The sequence below is a fragment of the Lissotriton vulgaris genome, chromosome 8 (genome assembly GCF_964263255.1).
Source record: "Lissotriton vulgaris chromosome 8, aLisVul1.2, whole genome shotgun sequence".
Classification (NCBI taxonomy): domain Eukaryota; kingdom Metazoa; phylum Chordata; class Amphibia; order Caudata; family Salamandridae; genus Lissotriton; species Lissotriton vulgaris.
Genome location: NC_141696.1, coordinates 121,893,923 through 121,919,051, shown reverse-complemented (window position 1 = coordinate 121,919,051; position 25,129 = coordinate 121,893,923). Strand labels below are relative to the sequence as shown.

At 40.6% G+C, this 25,129-nt stretch overlaps 1 protein-coding gene across 1 annotated transcript in view; it reads left to right on the top strand.

The window, feature by feature from the left end:
• The window catches only part of LOC147693576 (solute carrier organic anion transporter family member 2B1-like), a 426,250-nt gene that overhangs the window by 95,154 nt on the left and 305,967 nt on the right, over positions 1 to 25,129 (top strand). Inside the window, exon 3 of the mRNA XM_086933806.1 lies at positions 8,193 to 8,330. Within this exon, the coding sequence (XP_086789932.1) occupies positions 8,193 to 8,330 (138 nt within the window). The remainder of the gene's footprint in view (positions 1 to 8,192; positions 8,331 to 25,129) is intronic.

Below are 25,129 nucleotides of genomic sequence, written 5' to 3'. Positions count from 1 at the left end.
TATATATACATATACATATATATATATATATATATATATATATATATATGTTTATACAGTTTCCATAAAAAAACAAAGTTTACAGAGACATTATAGTTATGTTCACACTTTATATGTACAAAACCATACAAATTCAGCAGTTATAATTTGAGCTTTCTCAAGTAACAATAACTTGTGCCCTAAGGAAACTGTAACTCGTTCCTCCACCATGCACAGCATTCTCATAAATAAATTTACAGCAAATGTTGCAGTGGAATTATCAATGATGTCATTGAAGATGTCATTAGTGAAGTAATATGTTAGGAATTAGCAGTGCATGGCAAGGGTGCGAGTTATAGGTACCTTAGGACATGAGTCCTATGCTCAAAGAATATGTTGTAAAAATGGGAATACATTTGCTTTCAGTTGGTGGTCTTAAAAGTACACAGCTACCAGACTTAGCGGTACAACCACTGGGATCCTCCACAAAAGCCATTGTGATTGGGACTCTTTACTTCAGAGAGCACTAGAGATACAGCGGTCTGGTCGACCGTAGTAAAGCTCCGAAGCTTAACCTAGACAGCCGGAGCAGAAACTCAACTGGAGACACCACGCAGGAGTACACGTGGGATTCTGTAAACAACACCATCTCCAACAAATCCAACACTCCATACCACTGGCCCCTCAGTAGCATGAACTGCGAGCAACCAAGCACTAAAGCTTGCCCCGACTCCAATGGTCGTCGGCGCAAATGCTCAACCACAGCCTGTCCGCCCCCCTTGTTCCAGATCTTCACCCCTTGTTACTATTTAATCCACAAATCACTGTCAAATTCAACTGCTCTCCCTTTCCCCAAAGAACAAGTTTGCTGAAGCTGGCCATGGATACGAATGATGACATGGCCATACAAAGGAGGGAATAACAAGTCTTATAATGAATCAGAAGACAGCATTTGCAAACGACAAGCACACAAGCCAATGGAAAATAAGGGTGGGGGAGTGGGCAAAGCTTCTCTCCGTACTCAACTACCACAGCTCTTCGCAGAGCAGCGCTAGCGCGCTGACTCACACTAGACTATAAAATTAAGAATGGACAAAGAAAGGGGGAGCAGCACCCTTGTTTGTTCTGCCGATTTGACTGACACCATGTGTGATGTTTAGAAGCTGTATATTCTGGCTTTTATTATGAGGTGTGTTATTTATTTGGTTACTTTGATGGTTGTAATAGACCGAATAAAGTTTTACAGAACTGAACTGGCTGATTGACCCCAAAAAAACAACCCCTTGATTGCAAGAAGAACAAATGAATCTAAAGCTCCTTTAATACCACAAATAGGATGTCAACCTCCTCAACCAATTCAGCTTTCTCCCACTCATCCCTGCCCTCTTCATAATCTAACGTCAACTCATTCACACCCGTGTTCACTTCAGTCATGGTTTAGCCTGACACATCATCGCTCTTTAAACCAGGCACAGTCCTGTCCATCAGCATGGGTATTTTGTGAACGAGCCTGCGGTGTGCGGAAGGCCGCCGTAAACCCACTATGTCTTCCAACCAACATCAGGGGACCATCATGCACCTCGTTGGTACCACCAACTGTTCGCCAGCCTCACCTACTGACATCGTCATTCCAGGTACAGGTCGGCTGAACCAACCAGATGGGTGCCCTGCAGTACCTGGCCCTCAAACTACATGAGCTCCTGTGGTCTGTAACCCCTCCTGTTCCTCATCTGGCACCCATGACCATCACCCCCACTATGGCTTCCCAGCGTTGCCCCTGACTCCCTGGTCTTAGGTTTCCTCTATGATCCTGTGCTGTTCCCTTATGCTGGCCTCCAGGTCAAACCCCTGCCACCTGTTAGTGTGTCCCCACCTCAGCCCTTCCGGCCTGTGTGCAACACCTTGACAAGTTGTGGAAGGAGCCAGTCCTAACCCCACCAGCCGATCTACACTCCATGCATCCTCAGTCTGAATTATAGCCATCTCTGAACCCCCTCTCCCAGTGTCTTGCATGGGTCCTTGCACTGACTCCCCTTTCTTTCATTTTGTTTACTGGCATGACATTAGTATGCTCTGATGTCATCTTTTGGCCCCGTGGGCTGCCTTAGCTGTTAAGTCTAGTTGCATATCCAAAAGCGGAGGCCCGACTCCACTCTGAGCCCCCGCAGACTCATCATGCGCATACATGCAGCTTTCTACTTCGGACCTACCCCCATTGCACTGTGCCTCTGAGGCAAGCCGTTTGCTGATGGAGACTGCCGAAGCCATACGGGGAGACTCTGCCCCCTCCCTGGAGATTTCTTAGCTGGTGCCTAAGGCAACACGCTGCAGCCTCCCCCTCCCCACTTGCCATTTTGCTTTCCCCGAGGTGGGGAATAAGCCGCAATTGTGGCCGCCACAACACCTGATTCCATGCGAGTCAGGTTCGGTGCTCAGAGAGCGACTGGGAGGCTGTGCATGCTCTCTACCCAGGCTGTACAATACAGCCTGTGGAGAACATGCAAAGTGCGCATGATGGTTTGGCTGGCCCAGGACGGTTGGCCAAACCATCATGCGCACTTAAGGTGCAGCCACCACTCCTCCTCCCTCGATGTCAGGGAACCCGCACCCACCCCACCTTAACCTAACCTGTCTTCAACAGCAAGCTCAATACAAAAAAATAAAATGATAACAGAATGTCATTACCAATTTAATTTTTTGTATTGAGTTTGCAGTTGAAGCAGTGGCATGAGGCTCCTCTGCCTTAGCGGAGGAGCTGCCGTTGCTATGCACATTGTAGGCCACTTTTATTTTGCACACATTACTACAAGACATGCTTGTTTTTGTGCCGAATAGTATATTCACACAGAACCTTCACATGTTTTCATATTATTTTATTATGTTTCCGGGATCTAGTCTGAACACAGTAGACAAAGTCGAACAACAATGCCCCTTGTTATTTTCTTTGGTCACAAACTAGCACCTAGACATCAAAAGAAAGTGCAGCTGCTGTTTGTTAACACACATGTCTTGTCATATAACCGAGGACAAGGGTTCTGAAAAAAACCAACACTAAGAGAAGGTCCTGAAGCAGGAGTGCTGCATCAGCTGGATGTAGAACACTCACCTATTTGTTGCAAGGTATGGGGTCAGCCACTTATCCCATAGATTTATATTATACTAGCTTACCCGCCGCGCGTTGCGGCGATCTCAGAAGAAAATAAATTCAAGGAAACTCGTTATCATAACATTAAATTTACATTGTGTCATTGTTATTGAAACATATTCATTTTATTTTTGAAAGCATTTCTAAGTATGGCTTGAGCAGTGCGTCCTAGATTGGCTTCCAATATGGATTCTGGTTGCTCTCCTGTTTCATTTGAGCGGGCTTGAGCAGTGCATAATTGATCATTTTCCAATCTTGATTCTCGTTGTTCTCCTGTTTCATTCGAGCGGGCTTGAGCAGTGCGTAATTGATCTGTTTCCAATCTTGATTCTCGTTGCTTGTTCGTTTGAGAAGAACGGGCTTGAGCAGTGCGTACTCGATCGGCTTCCAATCTTGATTCTCTTTGCTTGTTTGTTTGAGAATTACAGGCTTGAGCAGTTTGTATTCGAACAGCATTACGGGCTTGAGCATTTTGTATTCGAACAGCTTCTAATCTTGCTTCTCGTTGCTCGGCTGTTTCTGAAACTCGTAATGCCTTTTTCTTTTGTGCTTCTGATGTAGATTGACCAATCGATTTCCTTTTGGGGGTCATAACTGTCGACGATGCTCGCAAATTCGCTGTCTATTTCAGTATTCGAAAGATTATGAGGGCCCTGGGGGGCCGATTTAAAAAAAATATTCCTGACAGAAACCTTTGCGGGAGTGTACTCAACAACTGCTCAAAGTTTCATGGCGATCAGATGAATGGTGTAGTAATGCATGAAGGACAAACAGACATACTTTTGTTTTTATATATATAGATAATAATCATTTTGCTTCAGTAGAAGGGGCGGGGGCATTTAGGCTATTGTGTCTTATAATATGACAGGGCTTTTTATGGTCAATGGTTTGTTAACCATGCTAATGATATTTGTGGTATGCATTTGTTTTTTAATTGCAGCAGAAATACTGCATCGTAGAGCACGATGATTTGAATAAACATTGCAAACTTCCTTCATGTCTCTTGTTAATCCTACTGTAGACAAGTACGAGTGAGTGAGCGAATGGGTGTGTCCTGTTACCGCGAAGCCTGAGAGGATCAAGAGTGTTGTTTTCTGGGGTGCCAACTCACTTGTTTCTCTGGAAAGGTTAGGAGGGCAATTGAAGCTCTATAGCCAGTCAGACTCAGGCTCAGAGATACTGACATGGTATGGTGACTCAGTCCCTACTTGCTGATGTTCTATGGTCCCAAGTATAGTTCTGTTCCTGAGCATAATCCCTGCAACATGGCGCCACCAACATTTTGGGCAGGTACTTATTTGCGGGAACCTGAGTAGTGCTTGTCCACAATACCCTCGCGCGCCATTTACCAGAGACATCTGTGGTGCTAGGGATTAATCCTCCACAGTTTTTTAAGGATCACTTAGTTCTGTTGGTTTTTCAAGCTTGGATATTAAAAGGTTACAACCCAGCTTGTGCTATGCTTTGAATCCATTAGTAATTACTAATGGCACAACCTATTGCTATTGCGGCCAACTGCCAGCGGTCTATGCACATTTAGTGCAACATGGAGTCCCCAATTGCGGGAGTTCCTGTAATCTTTGTAGTAGAAGCAGATGATGCATACCACTTTGAAGTCTTTTTTGTCACATTTCCAGCTGTGGGAGCTAACACAAACACTTTTCACGAATATACTGTCCCAGAGGCACCTGCTGCATATAGACCATATGCTCTTGGTTAAATACCTCTTTTAGAGTCTGAAAACACTATACTTGGCTTAATGGCCCCTTCCCCATGTGCCTGGGCCAGTTCAAATGGGTTCTCTCAGTAATGAGGGTGATGCTTGGTTGATATTAGCTGGATATACCCCCTACCCTAAATCTAATGCAAACCTGGGGTTTTTAGAATGTTCTTTGCGTCTTGTACAGACGCCTAACTCAGTTTATTTTGCAAACATTATTAGCGGGTCCAGCTAGACTTGGCCTGCAAACACAACACCGGTTGCCTGCAGCGCCTGTTATTAGTCCTATAATTGTTAATTCGGTTATGGGCAAACAACCCACTAGTCATGAGAAAAATCCATTTTAGATTGCTCAAAATAATTGATCAACTTAAAGCTGGGTTTCCCCTTATGGGACCACAAGACAAGCACAGAATTTTAACTATGTGCTTACCCATTGGAGTGGTTCCCACTTTTGGAAACTGAGGGACTATTTTTGCCACAGTCTATACTCTTTGTCATGGCACTCCCTCAATGGTCGTTCTGCTAAACATCCTCAAACAGATACAAAATGAATATAGGGCAGATCCTGCCCTGAATTTGGGGATGACACCAATGGGTAATTTTCCTCTAGTCTCCGAAATGATTCTCTCTAATTTTAAAGGTGAAACAGCATTTCTGGGTAAATGGCAATGACTTACCACAGTAGCAGTAGCAAACCACAAACATGAGTTACCAATCAACATAGCTAATGTATATACATCCTTAGAACACAATAACTTGGGAATCAGATGTCCAGTAAAAGCTCTTGGCAAGCCTACACTGATATGTATGCCAGACCACCCTGTGAGTTTGCTAAAAAACCAAGAGATGAATTTAAACAGCAACAGAAAGGTAAACCTCACAAAGGTTTTCCACCCTCCGAGTACTCTGAGAGATGGTACGATTTTCGTGATTGCACTAAAATCAAGACTGAGCTTGATACAATGATGTGTTAAGTCAGCCGGTGTATCAGGGCAAATCTGACCACTGAATGTGCACAGATTTAACCCTGAAATTAAGAGAGCTGAGTTCTAATCACAAATTCATATATTTCAGAAAAATTGTATAGTTCCGAGATACTGGTGGTACACCTCTGCTAAGTACTGTCTCGAGAAACTGTGTCATCATGCAGTTCAACCTAGAAGCATGCTAAGCCTGTTCTTCCTGTAGCATTGATTCTACACTGGAGGTGCGCAGAAAGAGCCAAATAGATATGCTGACTATTTGATCATGACTTTTAAAGCAAGAGAAGATGATCCCTGAGGGTGAAAGTAGCTCAAAGTTCAATCAATTTAGCCACATTAAACACAATGCAGATTTGCTATTGTACTTTTTAAATTAAGTTAAAATTAATTCACCGTGTAAACATGCTTTACTTTGAATGTTAGAAAAAAAATCAAAACTACCATAAAGTGCACAAAACTATAAACAAAATAAAAAGGGATTATGCATACTACTGGAACACCTCAATATCCATATCACCATCTACAATAGTAACTATGTAACAACCCGCAATCCATAAAGAGCATATGTCATTGTATTCTTCAAAACACTATTAAGCATTAGTATTGCAAGAAGATTCAAAAGGAAAGCAAGCCAACATTAATTCAAATGTATTAATCCATTCCCCCGATTGGAAAGAAAAACTCTTGCCATCACTGCATGTCCCCATTATGACCTCAGCCCATTGTTTGATATTTTATTTAAATAGGCTATCAGACCTAAATGGATCAATTCCCTTGCAATAACCATACATTACTAAACAAACTTTTTTTCACAAAGGGAGACATTGGAGTGGTCTTCCCCAAACAATTTGTCTTTGCCACTCGTGTTTTGCTGAAATTAGTTTTTGTTGGCCTTAGGATTCTGAGCACTTTACCACTGTTAACCATTGACAAAGTGCTAGTGTTGACTCCATAAAGTTCGGGAAAATTAGCTTGCTCCTGATCAGCATATTGTTTTAACTTATAAGTCCTAGTACAGTGGTACACCATACACTCAGGACTGCTAAACTAAATGGTACTAGTTAGCCTCGAGCACTTCTTGTGCCACCCACTTACAGTAGCCCCCTAAACATATCTCAGGCAGCCTGTGGGCATTTTAAAACTGCTAAGTCAAATTGGTAAAATAACCCCTTAGCCAAGATTAAACCTTCCATTTTTAATACATATGTGTCACCCCATAGGTAGCCTTAGAAAGTCCTTTGGGCAGTGTGCAATGTATTTAAAAAGGTTGACATGTACTTTTACGTTTTACATGTCCTGGAAGTGAAAAACTCTGAAATTCTTTTTTCAATCCTGTAAGGCCTACCTCTCTCATAAGATAACATTGGGTTAATTTAATACATTGAATAAGTAATAACTTGTGTTTGGGAACAGGTAGAAGGGTTATGTATGGTGTCAATTAATTTTTGAAATTTTACTTAATTTTTCTACATTGGTGTGGGATTTTTCTTGTGTTGTGTTTTCACTTCACTACTGTTGGAGCGCTGTGTAAACACTTAACACATTGCCTCTAAGTTAAGCCTGGTTGCTTTTGTGCCAAGCTACTGGAGAGTTAAGCGCTGGTTAATTTGGTGACTCTTTGTTAGTACACCCTGACATTGATGGCGCTGTTGCTTGAGAAGGGCTCAGTCGCCCCTTAACCAACGACCCAATTTATGACAGAAACATTTTCCAGTCTTTACATTTCATGTGTAGCGGCTAACTGAAAGGGATGTGAATAGATTTCTACCCCAAAAAAATAATCAATTTCTAATGCTGCAAGACCAGGACCGGTATCATAAAAAGTGCCCTGTGGCACAACAAGTGTGTGCATGTGTTTGTGTGCGTGTGTGTGTGTGTGTGTGCACCCACTTTCTGTTTTCTGCAGCACTTTGGTATTGCATAAGGGGCCAAAGATGCTTCTGCATCCCCTCTTAATAATCCAGATTGCATGTTCTGAGGTGGGACAGTCCATTACATTCTTAAAATTGGCCCAGATCACAGCTTTGAAGCTCATTCTTCATATTGCTTGTTGCTTGAAAATATATCTAGCTTATGTTAACCTATGAAATGTCAACCTTGAGCATTTATCGTGGGTTTTGTATCTTTACAGGGATGATCCCCTAATGTAATACGCATAATCTTCCGGAATAAGGTTTTTTATATTTAGTCATAAAATCGAGCTACTAATTCTGAAACAATGTTTTGGGAGTATAAAAAGAACACTACAGAAAATAAATAAAAAAACACTATTAAGATTTAATTATAAAAAAAACTCATTTTTATGGAGGTTTGCATTTCATCAACTTATGTTCATAAAACCTTTAATTTTTGTCTCTTCCAGTTTTTTGTTTGTTGTCATGGACTTCTCCAGCTCTCCCAGCTCCTAGTTTCCGGATATCTCAAAAGCTCTATTTCAACAATAGAGAAGCGTTTTGGATTATCAAGTCAGATGTCTGGATTACTGGCTTCATTCAATGAGGTACGTATGATATAGCTGTTTATTACCCTATATCAAGAAATATTCCTCTATAAAATTTGAATACACTTTGATTAAAAATCGTTATCACACTTGTTAGAAATGATAGTAAGAAATTGAAACCTGCTACCTTCTTAGCCCAACAAACAGTAGGAAAGATTAGCAAGCTCAGCTATTGTCCTTGCAATGCAGCCAATTTTAAAGATGCACATTCAAATACTTCAATTACAATTCATCCTGATCTGTTAAGGAATTATGAAGAATTCTTACAACCTTATATTTGGACCATGATGCGTTGTATATAGACTAAGCATCCTCTACAATGCCCTACTCCTAATTCTGTAAATCAGAATACGAGAAATAAAACTAATTGATGATTTAATTTTAATAACATGTTTCTGGCCTGCATGATGGAGGAAGATCTCTAACTAAGTTTCCTGGATAGTTTAGATTGCCTGGGTTGAGGTTGAAAAGTGAAGAAGAATTTAGGGTGTGAGAGGAGTAAGTTAATAGTAAGTTGTTGGTTTTAACTATGACCTTCTCAGCTTTTACACACCACAGGCTTCTAATGGCAGGGTCTGCTAGGGCTGTTGAACAAGATATGAGGTGCACCAAAGCTTACTGAATGACAGGAAGTAAGTTTTATCGAATAAGTTGTTAAGCCAAAAAAATCCTCTCCTTGCAGAAGTGAGGAACATCCATTTACTCTGGGCAAAAGCCTGTAGTTTGTAAACTCCAATTTCAGTCTTGGTACATTACTAAAGACCATCAATTTAATAGAATTTAGGGCCTCATTAGGATGGCGGTGAATCTGCATCCTCCGGGCCGGCGGAAGCCACCGCCAACCCGGAGGATGCGAATTCACCGCCGCGGCCACAGAAAGCACCCACCGCCCGATTAGGATGGCGGTGGGATTGCAGTGGGACCAGTGGCGGACGGCAGGTCCTTCCGCCACTGATCCGCTGGTTTTGGAGGGCTATTTGGTGGCGGTGTCTGCAAGACACCGTTAGCCAAATTAAGATGTGCATTGCTACATGCTTTTCCAGGGCGGTTTTTCCGCCGTGGAAAAGCATGTGGTCTTTGGTGTTTGGGGGCCCGTTGCGGGCTCCGAGGGTGTCAGGGGGTGGGGGGTGCACATGCGGGGTATCTATGGTACCCCCCAGCATTTACATGCAGAAAGCGGCAGGCACCGCGAGGTGCCTGCCGCTTTGTGCATGTAAATGTAAAACATGCATTGCGTCCGGTACTGCTTCAAACAGCAACCGCCGCAAGTTTAAAGATACAGGATGTGACCGCCAGGGTGGCGGTCAGATCCTAATTGCACCGGAGGGACCGCCGCTGCCCCTGCGGATGGTCCTTCCACCTCGGGGTGGCGGACGGACGCAGGTCCATCCGCCATCCTAATGAGGCACTTAGTATTGAACATGGCGCATGGCCAATACTACTTATTATATATACCACATAATTTGTTTGAGCACCTTTATTGTTTATGAATTAGTATTATTGTAATGCATGAAACACATGTTATCATATGTTTTTAATCCTTTTTTCAGTGGTCATCCCAAACCTTTAATTGTATGATATTGACGGTGTTTGATGAATTTATTATACAAATAAATATGACATTGAAGGGTGAATATTTTGATAATGAGCTGAAAGTTTGGTACATAGTGGTGAGAAGTGAACTTATCAACAAACTTTGAGTCTGATAATTTCATTGTAAGTCATAAATGAGGAACAGAGTAAATTCTATTCAGGCCTTGTGTTTTGTGGGTCTACACTAGGCTAATTAGACAGAATATCGAGGATAAAAAATTCGACCTATCAGAATATTGAGTTAAAATAGACATGTAATTAATAATTAGTTGGTAATTAACATCAATTCATTAATTGACAATTAACTTAAATGTTTAATTAATTACTAATTATTTGGTAATTAAAAAAAAATTAATTGACAATTAATTATGGTAATTGTGTAATTAATTTCAGGTGCAGGCTGTGGGGTTTATTGGTGTAAAGGGTGGGAAGTAATTTATTTTTAATTAATTAATAATAGTTGGTCATTACTCTTAATTAATTTTTGATATTTAATTAGTGTACTTGTTTATTTTGTGTGTGTGGGTTTTACCTTAATAGGGGTAAAGGGCAGGGAGTAAATTAATTTTACTTACTTTATAATTAGTTGTTAAATACTATTAGTTTTTTAATTGAAAATACGTTTTAATTGTGTATTATTTTTTAACAGTTTAATTTTAGCTGTGGGTTGCGGGATTATGGGGGTAAAGTGTGCGACGTTAATTCATTTTTATGAGTAAATTGTTTTTTAATTAATAATATTTCTTTAATTGGTAATTAATTATGTTAATTATGAAAGTACTTTTTTAAGTTAGATGTCAGTCATGAATTGTGTGGTGTTATTGAGTAGGGAATAAAAAAACGAAATGTATGCAATAATTAACGTTTTTGTTTCTAAATATTTTCTAATGAAAAATATTTCTTTGTTTGAAAATAATGTGTTTGTTTATTTAATATATTTGTCATATGTATTTAACATTACAATATGTTTTTATTTTTCAAATTTTTAATATTAACCCATTAAACGCGGTGGTAATTTCGCCGCGGTGCGGGCGTTTCCGTGCGCGGGTGAGGCCGCGTCGGCCATTGGCAGCACTGGGGAGGTGGTGCTGCCATCGGCCAATGGCCGACGGCAGCAAGGAAAGGGTTAAATATATCTGTATTTACATTTTAATTTTTTGTTGTTAGTATGTTTATTTGTTTTTAATTTTGAACTGACTAGTGTGGGAATATAAATTTACCCCTCCGCTATCCAACACTTTCCCCACTGTTACAATTATTGGAGTGAGAATAGTCATTTTTACCCCTCTTCTATCCAACACTAATCCTACTGTTACACTAACTGGAGTGGGACTAGTAATTTTTACCGCTATCCAACAGTTTCCCTATTGTTGCACTCACTGGAGTGGGAATAGTAATCCTCCCCCCCCCCACCCGCTATCCAACTCTTCCCCTATTGTTGGAGTTTAAAGATTTTTAAATAGTTTAATGTTTTAATTTATAATAGGATACATTTTTTAAATTAGATTTCATGTTATATATAAATATATATATATATTACAATAACACACATATGGGTGTGTGTATATATATATATATATATATATATATATATATATATATATATATATATATATATATATATATATATATTACCTACTGGCAATAGCCAGTAGGTATATATAGTTAGGATTAATTCCCTATGGGATTTCTGAAAATTCTATGTCTAATAACTTTGGCGTTTGAGGACGGAATCGGCTGAAATTTTCAGGAAAATGGCACATTTTGTTTTTGAGCAGCCCCTGAAAATTTGGTAGAGTTTCGTCAAGGGGGGGCTGAGAAAAAAGGGGGGTCCCAAAACGCGTTTTTCCCATTCATTTTTCCATAGGGCGGTTGGACTCACTTTTAGCTCGAACGGCTGAATGGATTTGCACGAAACTTGGCAAAATTGTAGGGACTGTTAGCCCGATGTGCCTTTGCTAGGTCTCAATATATGTGCTCCAGTAGTTTTTGAGAAATTAACGTTCAAACCAAGATATATATCTGTAACAGCGCTCTGGGCAGCGATCCGGTTCGCTTACTTTTCGCGAAACGGAACTTTGCGCGCAGAAAGCTGATTGGCTCTCCGGTGTCTGTCAACATTCTAAACAGTCCGGAGCGGCCGCCATCTTATCTCTCGGTAGGATCGAGAGAGAAGAGGTGAAAAACGAAGGGGGAATTTATTGAAAGGGTGCAAGGTATACCCCTCTTGACCCCCTAGGATTGTTGTTGGGGTTATTAAAGGGTCCCGTGGGGAAAATAAAAAAAAAAAGATTTTTCACGGTAGAAGCGTTTCCCGGGCCGCGAACTGGGCCGCAAACTGGTAGCGAAACGGGAATTCGCCATTTTGTACTTCGTTTTAATTGTTTAGAGACAAAAATTATCGCCGCACATCGGCCACAATGCATGAATATCGTTGAAAAGTCAGCGATATTCATGCATTATCCAGCAAATGCTCTTAGCCATGTTATCCACCTTCCATTGGATAACAGAAAGCTGATTGGCTCTCCGGTGTCTGTCAACATTCTAAATAGTCCGGAGCGGCCGCCATCTTATCTCTCGGTAGGATCGAGAGAGAAGAAGAGGTGAAAAACGAAGGGGGAATTTATTGAAAGGGGGCAAGGTATACCCCTCTTGACCCCCTAGGAATGTTGTTGGGGTTATTAAAGGGTCCCGTGGGGAAAATAAAAAAAAAAATATTTTTCACGGTAGAAGCGCTTCACGGGCCGCGAACTGGGCCGCAAACTGGTAGCGAAACGGGAATTCGCCATTTTGTGCTTCGTTTTAATTGTTTAGAGACAAAAATTATCGCCGCACATCGGCCACAATGCATGAATATCGCTGAAAAGTCAGCGATATTCATGCATTATCCAGCAAATGCTCTTAGCCATGTTATCCACCTTCCATTGGATAACAGAAAGCTGATTGGCTCTCCGGTGTCTGTCAACATTCTAAATAGTCCGGAGCGGCCGCCATCTTATCTCTCGGTAGGATCGAGAGAGAAGAAGAGGTGAAAAACGAAGGGGGAATTTATTGAAAGGGGGCAAGGTATACCCCTCTTGACCCCTAGGAATGTTGTTGGGGTTATTAAAGGGTCCCGTGGGGAAAATAAAAAAAAATTTATTTTTCACGGTAGAAGCGCTTCACGGGCCGCGAACTGGGCCGCAAACTGGTAGCGAAACGGGAATTCGCCATTTTGTGCTTCGTTTTAATTGTTTAGAGACAAAAATTATCGCCGCACATCGGCCACAATGCATGAATATCGCTGAAAAGTCAGCGATATTCATGCATTATCCAGCAAATGCTCTTAGCCATGTTATCCACCTTCCATTGGATAACATGGCTAAAAACCGCTCTGTGCGTGAGCTTTTTTTTTTTTGCTGCGTGACGTTTGTTAACGTTCGATTCGATGGAAATCAGGAAGTGTTGAACACCATTTTGTCACTGCGAGTAAATATTTTGTTATAAATGAATCCTTATTGATAAACATTGTCTGCGCCATCTTGCGTTTTTGTCCAATGCCACAATTTTGTCGTGCACAGCAGCCATTTTAGATGCCTTGACCAGGGCCACTCTCTGCACGCCGTCGATTCTCAGCATGGCTCCCCACCCTCGCACGCATCTCCCCCACGCAATGGTCACCCCCGCTCTCTCTCTCATGCATGGGCCATATACTTCCCCCATCTGCGCTGCTCTTCTCTGAGAATCACACCCTGTGCCCGTTCGACACCTCCCTTTCACCCTATTCACTACCGCACCCTCTGACACTTCTCTTCCTCTGTGTCCGATTGTCCAGGCCGGACCTAGGCTATCACCTAGCCCTGCGGATGTAGTGTATGGCTCCAGCTGTAGAGTATCCAGACATGCCAACCCTCCCGATTCAGGTGTGAGACTACTGATTTCAGTGCTAGTCTTTCGTTTCCCGATTCCTGCAAGGAAAAACCCGGGGGCATATTTCCAACAACTAGCGGTAATTTTTGTCTCTAACTTGTTTAGAGACAATAATTATCGCCGCACTTCGGCGAATTTTATCGCACATAAACCTTGCTATTAGCAAGGTTTATCGCAAATGCGATAAAAAACGGCCGCAATGCATGAATATCGCTGAAAAGTCAGCGATATTCATGCATTAGTCAGCAAATGCTCTTAGCCATGTTATCCACTTCCCATTGAACAAGCGCATGGTCTTTTAAAGATTTGTGAAGTACTCGGGGCGGCGGTGTGTGTGTGTCCTCTTTCAGGAGCGGGCGGGGGGGCACTGGCAGCAATTTGCAGGCCAGGCAGTGTTCAACACGTGCATCACCCTTTCTCTCCCTGCTATTGCGCTCCATGCTTCGGAAAGGTAAGAAAAAGAACGTGCATTTGAGTTTGAAATGTCCGATCTTGTAGCAGTACACTTGCAAAGCCCACACATGACAATAACCCGATTCAAGGCCCCATTCACCCGATTTTTAAAAAAAATATAGTACTCCAAGACAGTTACATTTTAAAACTTTATTAATATTTAAATATAACGAACGCAACAAAAACTGTAAATATATTTAACCATTTTTTGAAATTAACCAGAACTATAACGATAACAACAACAACAACAATAATATAACTTTTATGCCTAAATTACGCAAACATTTAGCTAATCTGCTAAAGGGGGGAGTCGCCATTTCTTTACAATAATCAATAATGAAAAATCCACATCAATAGTGTTGCCCGTTTTGTCGATGCAGCACTATAGTGCAATATACACAGCACCTGGGGTGTCAAGAGTGAACAGGTGTTTCTTTGTTCCTTAAGATGTTATCTCCGAGAATGCTGATGCATTGGTGTCTGTACACTTCTTTGTCAATTCTGTCAAGATGATAACTGCTTTATAAACAGACAATATCTTTGTTTCATCATTAGTGTTAAGTGTGTCTGAAACTACAGTGCCCTTCTGTTTTTTTTTCTTCAGGCTCTACAGAGTTTTGTGTGTTGTTCTTTTGAGCGACAATTATTCCAGAGGTTTCAGGTTCACTTGTTTTGTTCTGCAGTGAGTTAACAGCTTTAGAGAGTTCATGTTTATTTGCTATGTCCTGCTGTTCGTGAACTGCTTCAGAGACGTCAGCCTCATTTTTTATGTTTCAGTAGATCCTGGACCTGCCCGGCCGCGCCCAAAATGGCGCCGGTGTAAATGGGACTCGTAACTGCTTGTTCTGTACTGGTTGCCCAACTTTGATATCACGAGATACATATGCAGTTTTGAAGCACATGGCGGAGGCTTGTCTGCTGTAGTGGGGCGCCCCTTTATCGTTTCAGTCGCCATTCCGCCCGCTTTTGCTACACTGTGCCTCATCCGCCATTCAGCTGTTTACCGCCCGCTCTTACGGCTACAGCGTCTCGCTCACCATGTAGTTGAGTTGCTCCCACTCTTGCGGTGCAGCGGTAGGCGGCTTCCACAGGACTCTTAAAATGGCGGCCGGCTCTTCGGATTTGGGCCTGGTCCAGTAAAATGGCCCTGGGACACCTTGGAACTCGGACGCTTGTCTGCCAGGGCTTGGGTTCCATTCTCGAAAGCGTCCCCTCAGCCTTGAAGATTGTACAAAAGTCTTGGGCGCCCTCGACTCCCGCAGGCTTCCGGTGGGGAGCGGCTGCCATGATTGCTTGCGGAATGGCCACGACGGAGCTACGAGATGGTGGTGCTCTCATGGTGACGCCAGCTTCAGTCTGAAACATCCAGAAACAAGGTGGGGCTTTCATCGTTTGGGAAAAAAAAAGTTTTAATCCAATGAAAAGTGTTATTTTTAGGTCACATGACCTAGTCTTACATAATTAGGAAAAGAAAAGTAAAATGAACCAATGAAAAGTTTTATTAACAAGTCACATGACCTGTTATGCTTACGTTACGCGCTGCGCGGCGCGCTCTGGATCGTTTCCGGGAAGCTGCGCCTTGCGCACCGGAGCACATCCGGGTGCGCTAACGCGTCGCGTCATATGACGCATTACGCGACAATGCAGGTGCAGAATATAGTCAAAATGTCTCCACCAACCAGCGGTCGGAATTCCACCGCTTTCAGCAGTCCAAAAAGTTCGGTCAAATCTTAAGAGCGGGAGCAACTCAACTACATGGTGAGCGAGACGTTGTAGTCGCAAGAGCGAGCGGTAAACAGCTGAATGGCGGAAGAGGCACAGAGTACCAAAAGCGGGCGGAATGGCAACTAAAACGGTAAAGGGGCGCCCTACGACAGCGTGTCTTCAGGTGAAACGGATTGTGGGACAAGGTCCAGAATGAAAGATTCTTCAAAAGGGAAAAAATTCCGCCGGACCCCGGGAGCCGGCCACCTATGCCGGGGGCGATCTCAGGCCTCACCAGGGCAACATGACTTGGGGAGGGGGCAGGAGCCAAGCGCCCCCTCTCAGTCCGCGCCATCTCACCGCTCCTCGGGAGCCTCCGTCAAGCGGTTTAGGGAGGCACCGTATCACATTGTTTTCCAATGCAGTCAGGTCCACAAATGGACCCCACTACTTTGAATAGTGAAGCTGCAGCAGGTGCAAATAAGGTTTAAACAGTGTTACAAGAACTGCTTAGAACTCTGAAGTATGGCACTCAATAACCAGGACTTATACCATTTATGTAAGGCAGTGACATGGAAGCAACTCAGGGACAAAAAGCATGAACGAACATTCACGTATGAAAATCTTATTTGGAGAAGGGGTAGAATCCAAACGCCCCCTGCCAGTTCGCGCCACTACACTGTATGTGGAAAATCTGAAGCCATCATTCTACAAACTCTCAACGCTTGTTATCAGTGCATGACTTTCATGCTCGATCGATTGAGCTAGCCGGATCGGGCAATAAAAAGTATAAAATAGTTATGTAAATAGTTATTTAATAAAATGTTTTATTCTGTTTCTTTGGTGGTGTGTTGTGTATATTTATAATATTTGCATAGGGTTTGCCGTTATTTTGGGCGGTGTGGGTGGCGGAGTCGAGCTGTTTTGCAGCCCTCATGGTGTGGAGCTCAATTCATTTCACTATTTTCGTATTTCTCATGAAGGGTTATTCCTAATGTTTGTATTTTACCGAGGTTAAAAAGAGATCGAATTAGTGGTCTACTGATTTTGCTCGATTACTTTTATTTTTTTTGCACGATTTTTCACTATCTGCAAAGACTAAACAGAGTATTGCGACTTTGTGCTTGTTTGTAAATAGAGAATGATCCAAAGAGAACCAATTGTAAAACAGTAAATGCTTGGATAATAATCAATCAAATGGAGAGACAAGCAGGTACGACGGATTACAACAGGGGTAAAGGTCTGCGTTAACTACCCTTCACTATCTGCAAGGAGAGAGTACTACTAAGAGAAAAGAGGGGAGGGGGGGGCAGCGTTCAAAGCACATCAGCGTGCATAAACACGAAAACGTTTTTACCTATCACGTACTTGACATTTGACAGCTTTTGATGTTTGCTATTAAAAAACCATTGAAATTCACAGAAAAAACCATAGGTTATACTCCATATATAGTTAGGAATTTGCATTTACAAAACCTTGAAAATTCAATGAAAAAACCATTGGTTTTAGGCCATATATAGTTAGGGATTTGCATTTACAAAACCTTATTTTACTCACACAAAACCATTGAAATTCCATATATAGTTATAAGCGCTAACTATATATCGCGCACCCGCAATCCACTGCTGATGATGTCACATATTACATCATTCATGACATGGTTAGTGACATCACTGATGACATCACTGATGACATCTCAAATGACATCACTGATGACATCACTGATAACATCTCATTTGACATGACTGATCACATCACTGATGATATCATTCATGGGATAATACCATGAACCTCTTCAGACTCTAATATAACCTTAGATACAATCAGTGTAAACAGACAGTCACTCATCCATGGAGTTACTCACACACCTAGTCAGTTATGCCAAAAATCAATCACACCTCCATTTTCTCAACTATACAGTTATACACACCTTACTTATTCAAACATATACTAACACATATTTACTTTACTCTCTTATACAATCTCTGATACATGTTCACAATGATCCATACAGCCACTCACACATTCACAAGCTCTTATGCACAGTTATTTATAGATGTCAACTCTCACATGTATTGTGTTTTACATATGTACTTAATATGACATGTAGCACTGAGATATCCATTCACTCACTAATACACTCATGCACAGTCAATCGCCCATACAGCTGTTTCCACATGCAGTTTTGAATCTATACATATAGCGAATCAACTACTCACACATCTATGTACAGAGTCACACACCTCCTAGCCACCCATACACACACACTCAGTTTCCCATACAAATACTTGGACAACCAATCAATAACCCATACAGTTACTCATATAGCTACTGATCAACATATGCAGCAGTTTGTAGAACAACAGATATAATGATGCACAAATTAAAACAGTTTAGTCACTAACCCATGCACTCAGTGAGACACATTTAATCACTCACTCATACAGTCAGTCTTGCATCTACTAAATCCTTCATCCAGACACTTATACATCCACTCATTCTTCAATATGTAAGACATGTTTTAACTTTACAGAAACATACAGTCACTGGATGTTGTCATCAGTGATGTCATCAGTGATGTCACTAACCATGTCATGAATGATGTAATATGTGACATCATCAGCAGTGGATTGCGGGTGCGCGATATATAGTTAGCGCTTATAACTATATATGGAATTTCAATGGTTTTGTGTGAGTAAAATAAGGTTTTGTAAATGCAAATCCCTAACTATATATGGCCTAAAACCAATGGTTTTTTCATTGAATATATATATATATAGTTAGGATTTTATTCCTATGGGATTTCTGAAAATTCTATGTCGAATAACTTTGGCGTTTGTGGACGGAATTGGCTGAAATTTTCAGGAAAATGGCACATTTTGTTTCTGAGCAGCCCCTAAAAATTTGGGGGGGGGGGGTTCGTCAAGGGGGGGCCGAAAAAAAATGGGGGTCCCAAAACGCGTTTTTCCCATTCATTTTTCCATAGGGCGGTTGGAATCACTTTTAGCTCGAACGGCTGAATGGATTTACACGAAGCTTGGCAAAATTGTAGATATTGTTTGCCCGACGTCCCTTTGCTATGTCTTAATATATGTGCTCCAGTGGATTTTGAGAAATTAACGTTTTGAAAAACAGATATATCTGTGACAGCGTCCCGGTTAGCGCCCTGGTTTGCGTACCTGACGCGTAACGGAACTTCGCGAGGAGAAGCGGATTGGCTCCCCGGTGACTGTGAACATTCTAAACAGTCCGGAGCGGCCGCTATCTTGTGTCTCGGTAGGATCGAGACACAAGAGGTGGCAAAAACAAAGGGGGAAATGAGCATAAGGGGGCAGAGTACATCCTCCCTGACCCCCTAGGTTTGATGAGAGGGCTTTAAAAGGGCCCCGCGGGGCAAAAAAAGATAATTTTTATTATCGTTTTTTTTGCGGGGGGAGCGCCCGGTACGCGCACCGGGAAGCGGTCCGGGGAGCGTAATATAGGGAAAATAGAATGAAAGAATGTTCAAATAATGTATGTATATTGATTGTTCTTTTTTTAAAAAATGTTTTTATTTTTTTTATTTAAGTACCAACATGTAGGTACCAATGCAGAGTCTAAAAATAATAATACACCGTTTCCTTTGTAGATATCTTGCATGTTGTTTCAGAAGTTATTGTGGTATATGGAATTCATAGCATAGTCTGTGAGGAAAGCAGAAAGAATATGGAGGCAGGAGATGAAAAAGAGATGTTAAATACACGATTGGAGATAAAATAGTGGGAGAAAGGAAGTAACTATGAGCAATCTTACTATGTAACACAAAAAAGTTGCACAGTATATTTAAAGTCTGACTTTACATTATAATCAATTTGGTACTAGTTTAAAAAATATATATAAAAATGAATAATGTCGCAAACAATTTTTTAATTATTAAATATAAATTTATTTCTCAGATTCTTTTTCAAAATTTAAAAGAACTTTTAATATTTGATTGTCAGAAATGTTCTCATTTTCAATCAGGAAATCTACTGATTCTACACATTGAAATAGTTCATAGTCCTGTGATTCATCCATGAATTCTGAGTCATTGGGTTCAATAACTTTATCTTTGTTGCTTTCCAGAACAATTTCGATGGCATTTGTTTGCTCTCCTTCCATTTTTGTGCTCTAATTTGAATTTAAAAAAAATATATCAGTAGAGATAGGGCACTGTTGGGTTTAAATTCAGACAGGTAGTTTGGTTTTTTCTAACAGTGATTTTATCTTTGGGGAGTGTATGGTATCAGAGTGGAAGTAAAAATATAAAAACGTGTATGTGATAAAGCCTAAGTAAATTCATAATTATACAAGACAAGCCTAACTCCATCCATAACTATAACAGAGAAGTCTATCTTATTCTATAACTATTACAGAGGGATAGTATATATCAGAAAATGTTTTCCTAATTAACTTAAAGTGCACAACATACTTCAGTTTTTAAAATAACATCTTACCTTTCAAAAAGAAGTTTAAGTTGTCAGTTGAAATGCACTTGAAATGTACTTCAGGAAGTAGTAGTCAAAATGGCTGTGTTTCTCTCTCTTTCTTTATGTATATTCAGGTACATAACCAATCAAATGTCATTAAATAATTGAAGATAATGAAAGTAGCATTTTAATTGGTTGTCAATTCTAACACTTCATAAGTGTTTTTGTTAGGTAATTTACCTCAGGATATTTAATCAGGCCTACAGCATAATTTTCTCAATGGAATTCCATCAAATTTGGGTAAATGGTAGGGACTGCTATGTAGTAGGGCCTATTCTATATTTGATGAAAGTGTCTCTAGTGGTTTTTCTGTAAATTACTTTCCCACCTTTTTTTAGCGCGTGCTCACTGGTGCGCGCCCCGGTACGCGAACCGGCAGCGTTACGGGAGTCCTCAATTTTGTGTATCGGTACCGGGGAGCGTACTTTGGTGAAAAAAAATTAAAAAAGATAAACGTTTTGAATGATCAGAGGTAGGGTAGCAATGAAAAGAGCTATTGGGTTCTGTGGCTAATTAAGGTACTTACAAGTAGGTTCCAATGCACAGTTTTAAATTCAGGAGGAATATTCTATTCCCCTCATCGGAGAAGTGCACACAATCTCCTCTGTAGATGTCTTGCATGTTGTAACGCAAGTTATTGTTGTATATTAAAGCCATTGTAAATTCTCTCATGTAAGCAGAAACAGATTTATTCACATGTTTCCGTGCTTTCTCAAATTGTGGAAAAAATTGGTTGGACCACTTCTATTTCTGTCATTGGCATATATTGGAATATACCAAGGCAGTTTGGGGAAAAAGTGTCATCAATTGATGAAAGGTGTCCTTTAAAAGCATTTCCAGACCAACTCCAGTCATAGTCCCAAAATCAATTCCACCACAGTGCACTATTAAGAGTTTAGGGTTTGGCAGATGCATAAAAAAATTATATTACAAACATATAAAATATATTTTTCATTTAAAAGAATAATACATTTAACAGTTTTTGATATTTGCTATAAAAAAACATTGAAATTCACTGAAAAAAACATAGGTTATAGACCATATATAGTTAGGGATTAGCATTTACAAAACCTTATTTTACTAACACAAAACCATTAAAATTTGCATATATAGTTAGTTGCACTAACTATATATCGCGCACCCGCAATCCACTGCTGATGATGTCACATATTACATCATTCATGACATGTTTTAAAATGTACTTGTGAGCTGCAATATGTTGGCAGCATCAAATTACAAGTACATAACCGCATTTTACAGCATCTTCGGACCATAGTCAATTCTGACCCCAATTACCCTGTGGCACGTCATTTAAAATTGGTCCACAATAACAATCTAAATGTGTACAATATTTTGTTATTGACGCTGTCCCCTTATCTAAAAGAGGAGGAGATAGAGAAAAGAAATTAAGACAGTTGGAAAGCCATTACATAGTTCGGCTTAACAGTAAGATTCCTTATGGCTTAAACATGGGAGAAGATCTTCACAATTTCTTGTAAATATTTCTGTTTACTCCATTATTCGCACAGTATTTTAAATGGTTTTTACCTATTTATATGGTTTTACCTATTTTTATATTGTGCTGAGGATGCTCCATTGTTGAACTTATGTGGCTTATCTGTGGATTACTCTATGCAATTGTACATGTTTTATGAAATTCTTCTTTATGATGCAGTGTTATCCTTCTCTGATCAAGTTTTTGGATATATTTGTTATATCCTGTTAATCTATTTCCATAGATTGCAGTAATTTTGTACATTCCCTTTTTTAATTCTCTACTTTTATATATATATCTGCCGGTGACTTGCACTTTATTGCACTGTTGCACTTTATCACTGTTTGAATAATTTTGTGTTTGCTGCAGATAATTTGCTAGTTTTAGGAATTATCTTGCTCTGGTCCATTTCATGGATTTTAATATTTGCACTATTTTTGCACAACTTTAGTATGTGGTTTTTAACGTTTTTACTGGCTTTTGTCCGATGGACCTCCTGGGACTAGATAAATTACTCAACAATTTTATTGTTACCTTTATTGGCTGACTATGAATTCGGGCACTTGCCCTATACTTGCATTTTGTTCATTAATTTTATCGATGTATAATTGGAAATAATTAAGGAAATATTATGGTTTTAAACCCTGTCCTTTATTATGAAATTTCTCCAATATCGCGATATGATGAACTTAGTATTATGAAAAAGTATGTTTATAAGTGAACTTTGACTAGTTTAAGATTCTTGCCAGCCATTTCAGTTACAAGCAGTATTTTTTCTATGTCCGTGATGCTATGGGAGGGGCCATATGCAGTACTACCAGTATTTAACCACATGTATCTCTGGGTTTGTCATGTGATCAAGACCGGGTTCCCCGGACGAAACGTGTCATGTTGACGTTCCCATCGATGGAATAAAAGCAATTTATTTCGCCAAGAAACCCTCGTTGTGGTCTGTACCTGGTTTGTGTTCGAGCTGTCTTTTGGTTGCTGGCACTACAGGATTGTGGAGTCCTATATATATATATATATATATATATATATATATATATATATATATATATATATATATATATATATATATATATATATATATATATATATATATATATATATATATATGATTCAACAAGGTTGCCCCAGTAGAAAGGTCACACCTGGGGAGCTAGAACCTCCATTGTGAGGACAGCATTGGAGCCAGCATTCACCTCCCAGCACTCGCCAAACATGTTTCGGAATCTCTTCCTTGATCACTGGCAACAAGAGGACAAACACCAGCAATGATTGGAACACGCCTCTTTATTGAATAAAGTCCCGCCCCAGTGGGCGTAGAGGTCTCGCTGATTAAGCGCGTGCAAGGTTGCACTCTGGGTCTTGTAGTTCCGCTGATTAAATCCAAGTGGGTGCTGTTGTTATCCTCCTATTAAACAATGTTAACCCCAGTGGGTTTGCTTGAGGGGTTGATACATGGTGCCAATGCCAGTAACTTGGTCACTCACAGTTGTGTACCCCCCAGTCCATGACGGGTCTCCGAGTGAAGAGACCCTGGATCCGCTGGTGTCTGCTGCGGGACCTCTCCGCGACCGAGCCAGCCGCTATACAAGATTCAACAAGGTTGCCCTCAGTAGAAAGGTCACACCTGTCATTTGAGATGTCATCAGTGATGTCATCAGTGATGTCACTAACCATGTCATGAATGATGTAATATGTGACATCATCAGCAGTGGATTGCGGGTGCGCGATATATAGTTAGCGCTTATAACTATATAACTCAATGGTTTTATGCGAGTAAAATAAGGTTTTGTAAATGCAAATCCCTAACTATATATGGCCTAAAACCAATGGTTTTTTCATTGAATTTTCAAGGTTTTGTAAATGCAAATTCCTAACTATATATCCACTATAACTTATGGTTTTTTCTGTGAATTTCATTGGTTTTCTAATAGCAAATATGAAAAGCCTTAAAATGTCAAGTACGTGATAGATAAAAACATTTTCGTATTTATGCACGCTGATGTGCTTTGAACGCTGCACCCCCCCCCTCCCCTCTTTTGTCTTAGTAGTACTCTCTCTTTGCAGATAGTGAACGGTAGTTAACGCAAGCCTTTGCCCCCGTTGTAATCCGTCGTGCCTGCTTGTCTCTCCATTTGATTGATTGTTGTCCAAGCATTTACTGTTTTAGAATTGGTTCTCTTTGGATCATTCTCTATTTACAAACAAGCACAAAGTCGCAATACTCTGTTTAGTCTTTGCAGATAGTGAAAAATTGTGTACAAAAATAAAAGTAATCGAGCAAAATCAGTAGGCCACTAATTGGATCTCTTTTTGACCTCGCTAAAATAGAAATATTAGGAACAACCCTTCATGAGAAATACGAAAATAGTGAGATGAACTGAGCTCCACACCATGAGGGCTGCAAGACAGCTCGGCTCCATCACCCATCCCGCACAAAATAACGACAAACCCTATGCAAATATTAAAAATATAGACAACACACCAGCAAAGAAATAGGGTAAAACATTTTATTAAAAAACTATTTACATAACGTTGGTTTATAAGATGATGTCAGTAGTGGACCGATGTGTGAATAGGTCGAAAGCAGCACAAGGCTCCAAGATCCGGATGGCAAGCTCCTGGATGTTGGGTGCCATAGTTCAGAGTTCTGAGTTTGAGCCTTTTTCAATGCCTGTGCTTTGTTGAATCAAAATGGCGGCTTGACACAAAGCTGACTCAAGCGTTGCTACTGATGCTATGCAGACCAAAACTGGTTTTCAGTTTGTACATTTTTCTAGATTTTTCAATCCAAGTTTGGTTGACTTTGTAGAACGATGGCTTCAAATTTTCAACATACGGTGTGGTGGCGCTGACTGGGAGGGGGCGCTTCGCTCCTGCCCCCTCCCCAAGTAAGATTTTCATACGTGAAAGTACGTTAATGGTTTTGGTCCCTGAGTTGCTTCGATGTCACTGCCATTCTCAAATGGCATAAGTTCTGGATGTTGGGTGCCATAGTTAAGAGTTCTGAGCAGTGCTTGTAACACTGTCTGAAGCTTATTTCCACCTACTGCAGCTTCACTATTCTCAAAGTAAGTGAGTGTCGTTTGTGGACCTGACTGCATTAGAAAACAATGTGATATGTTACC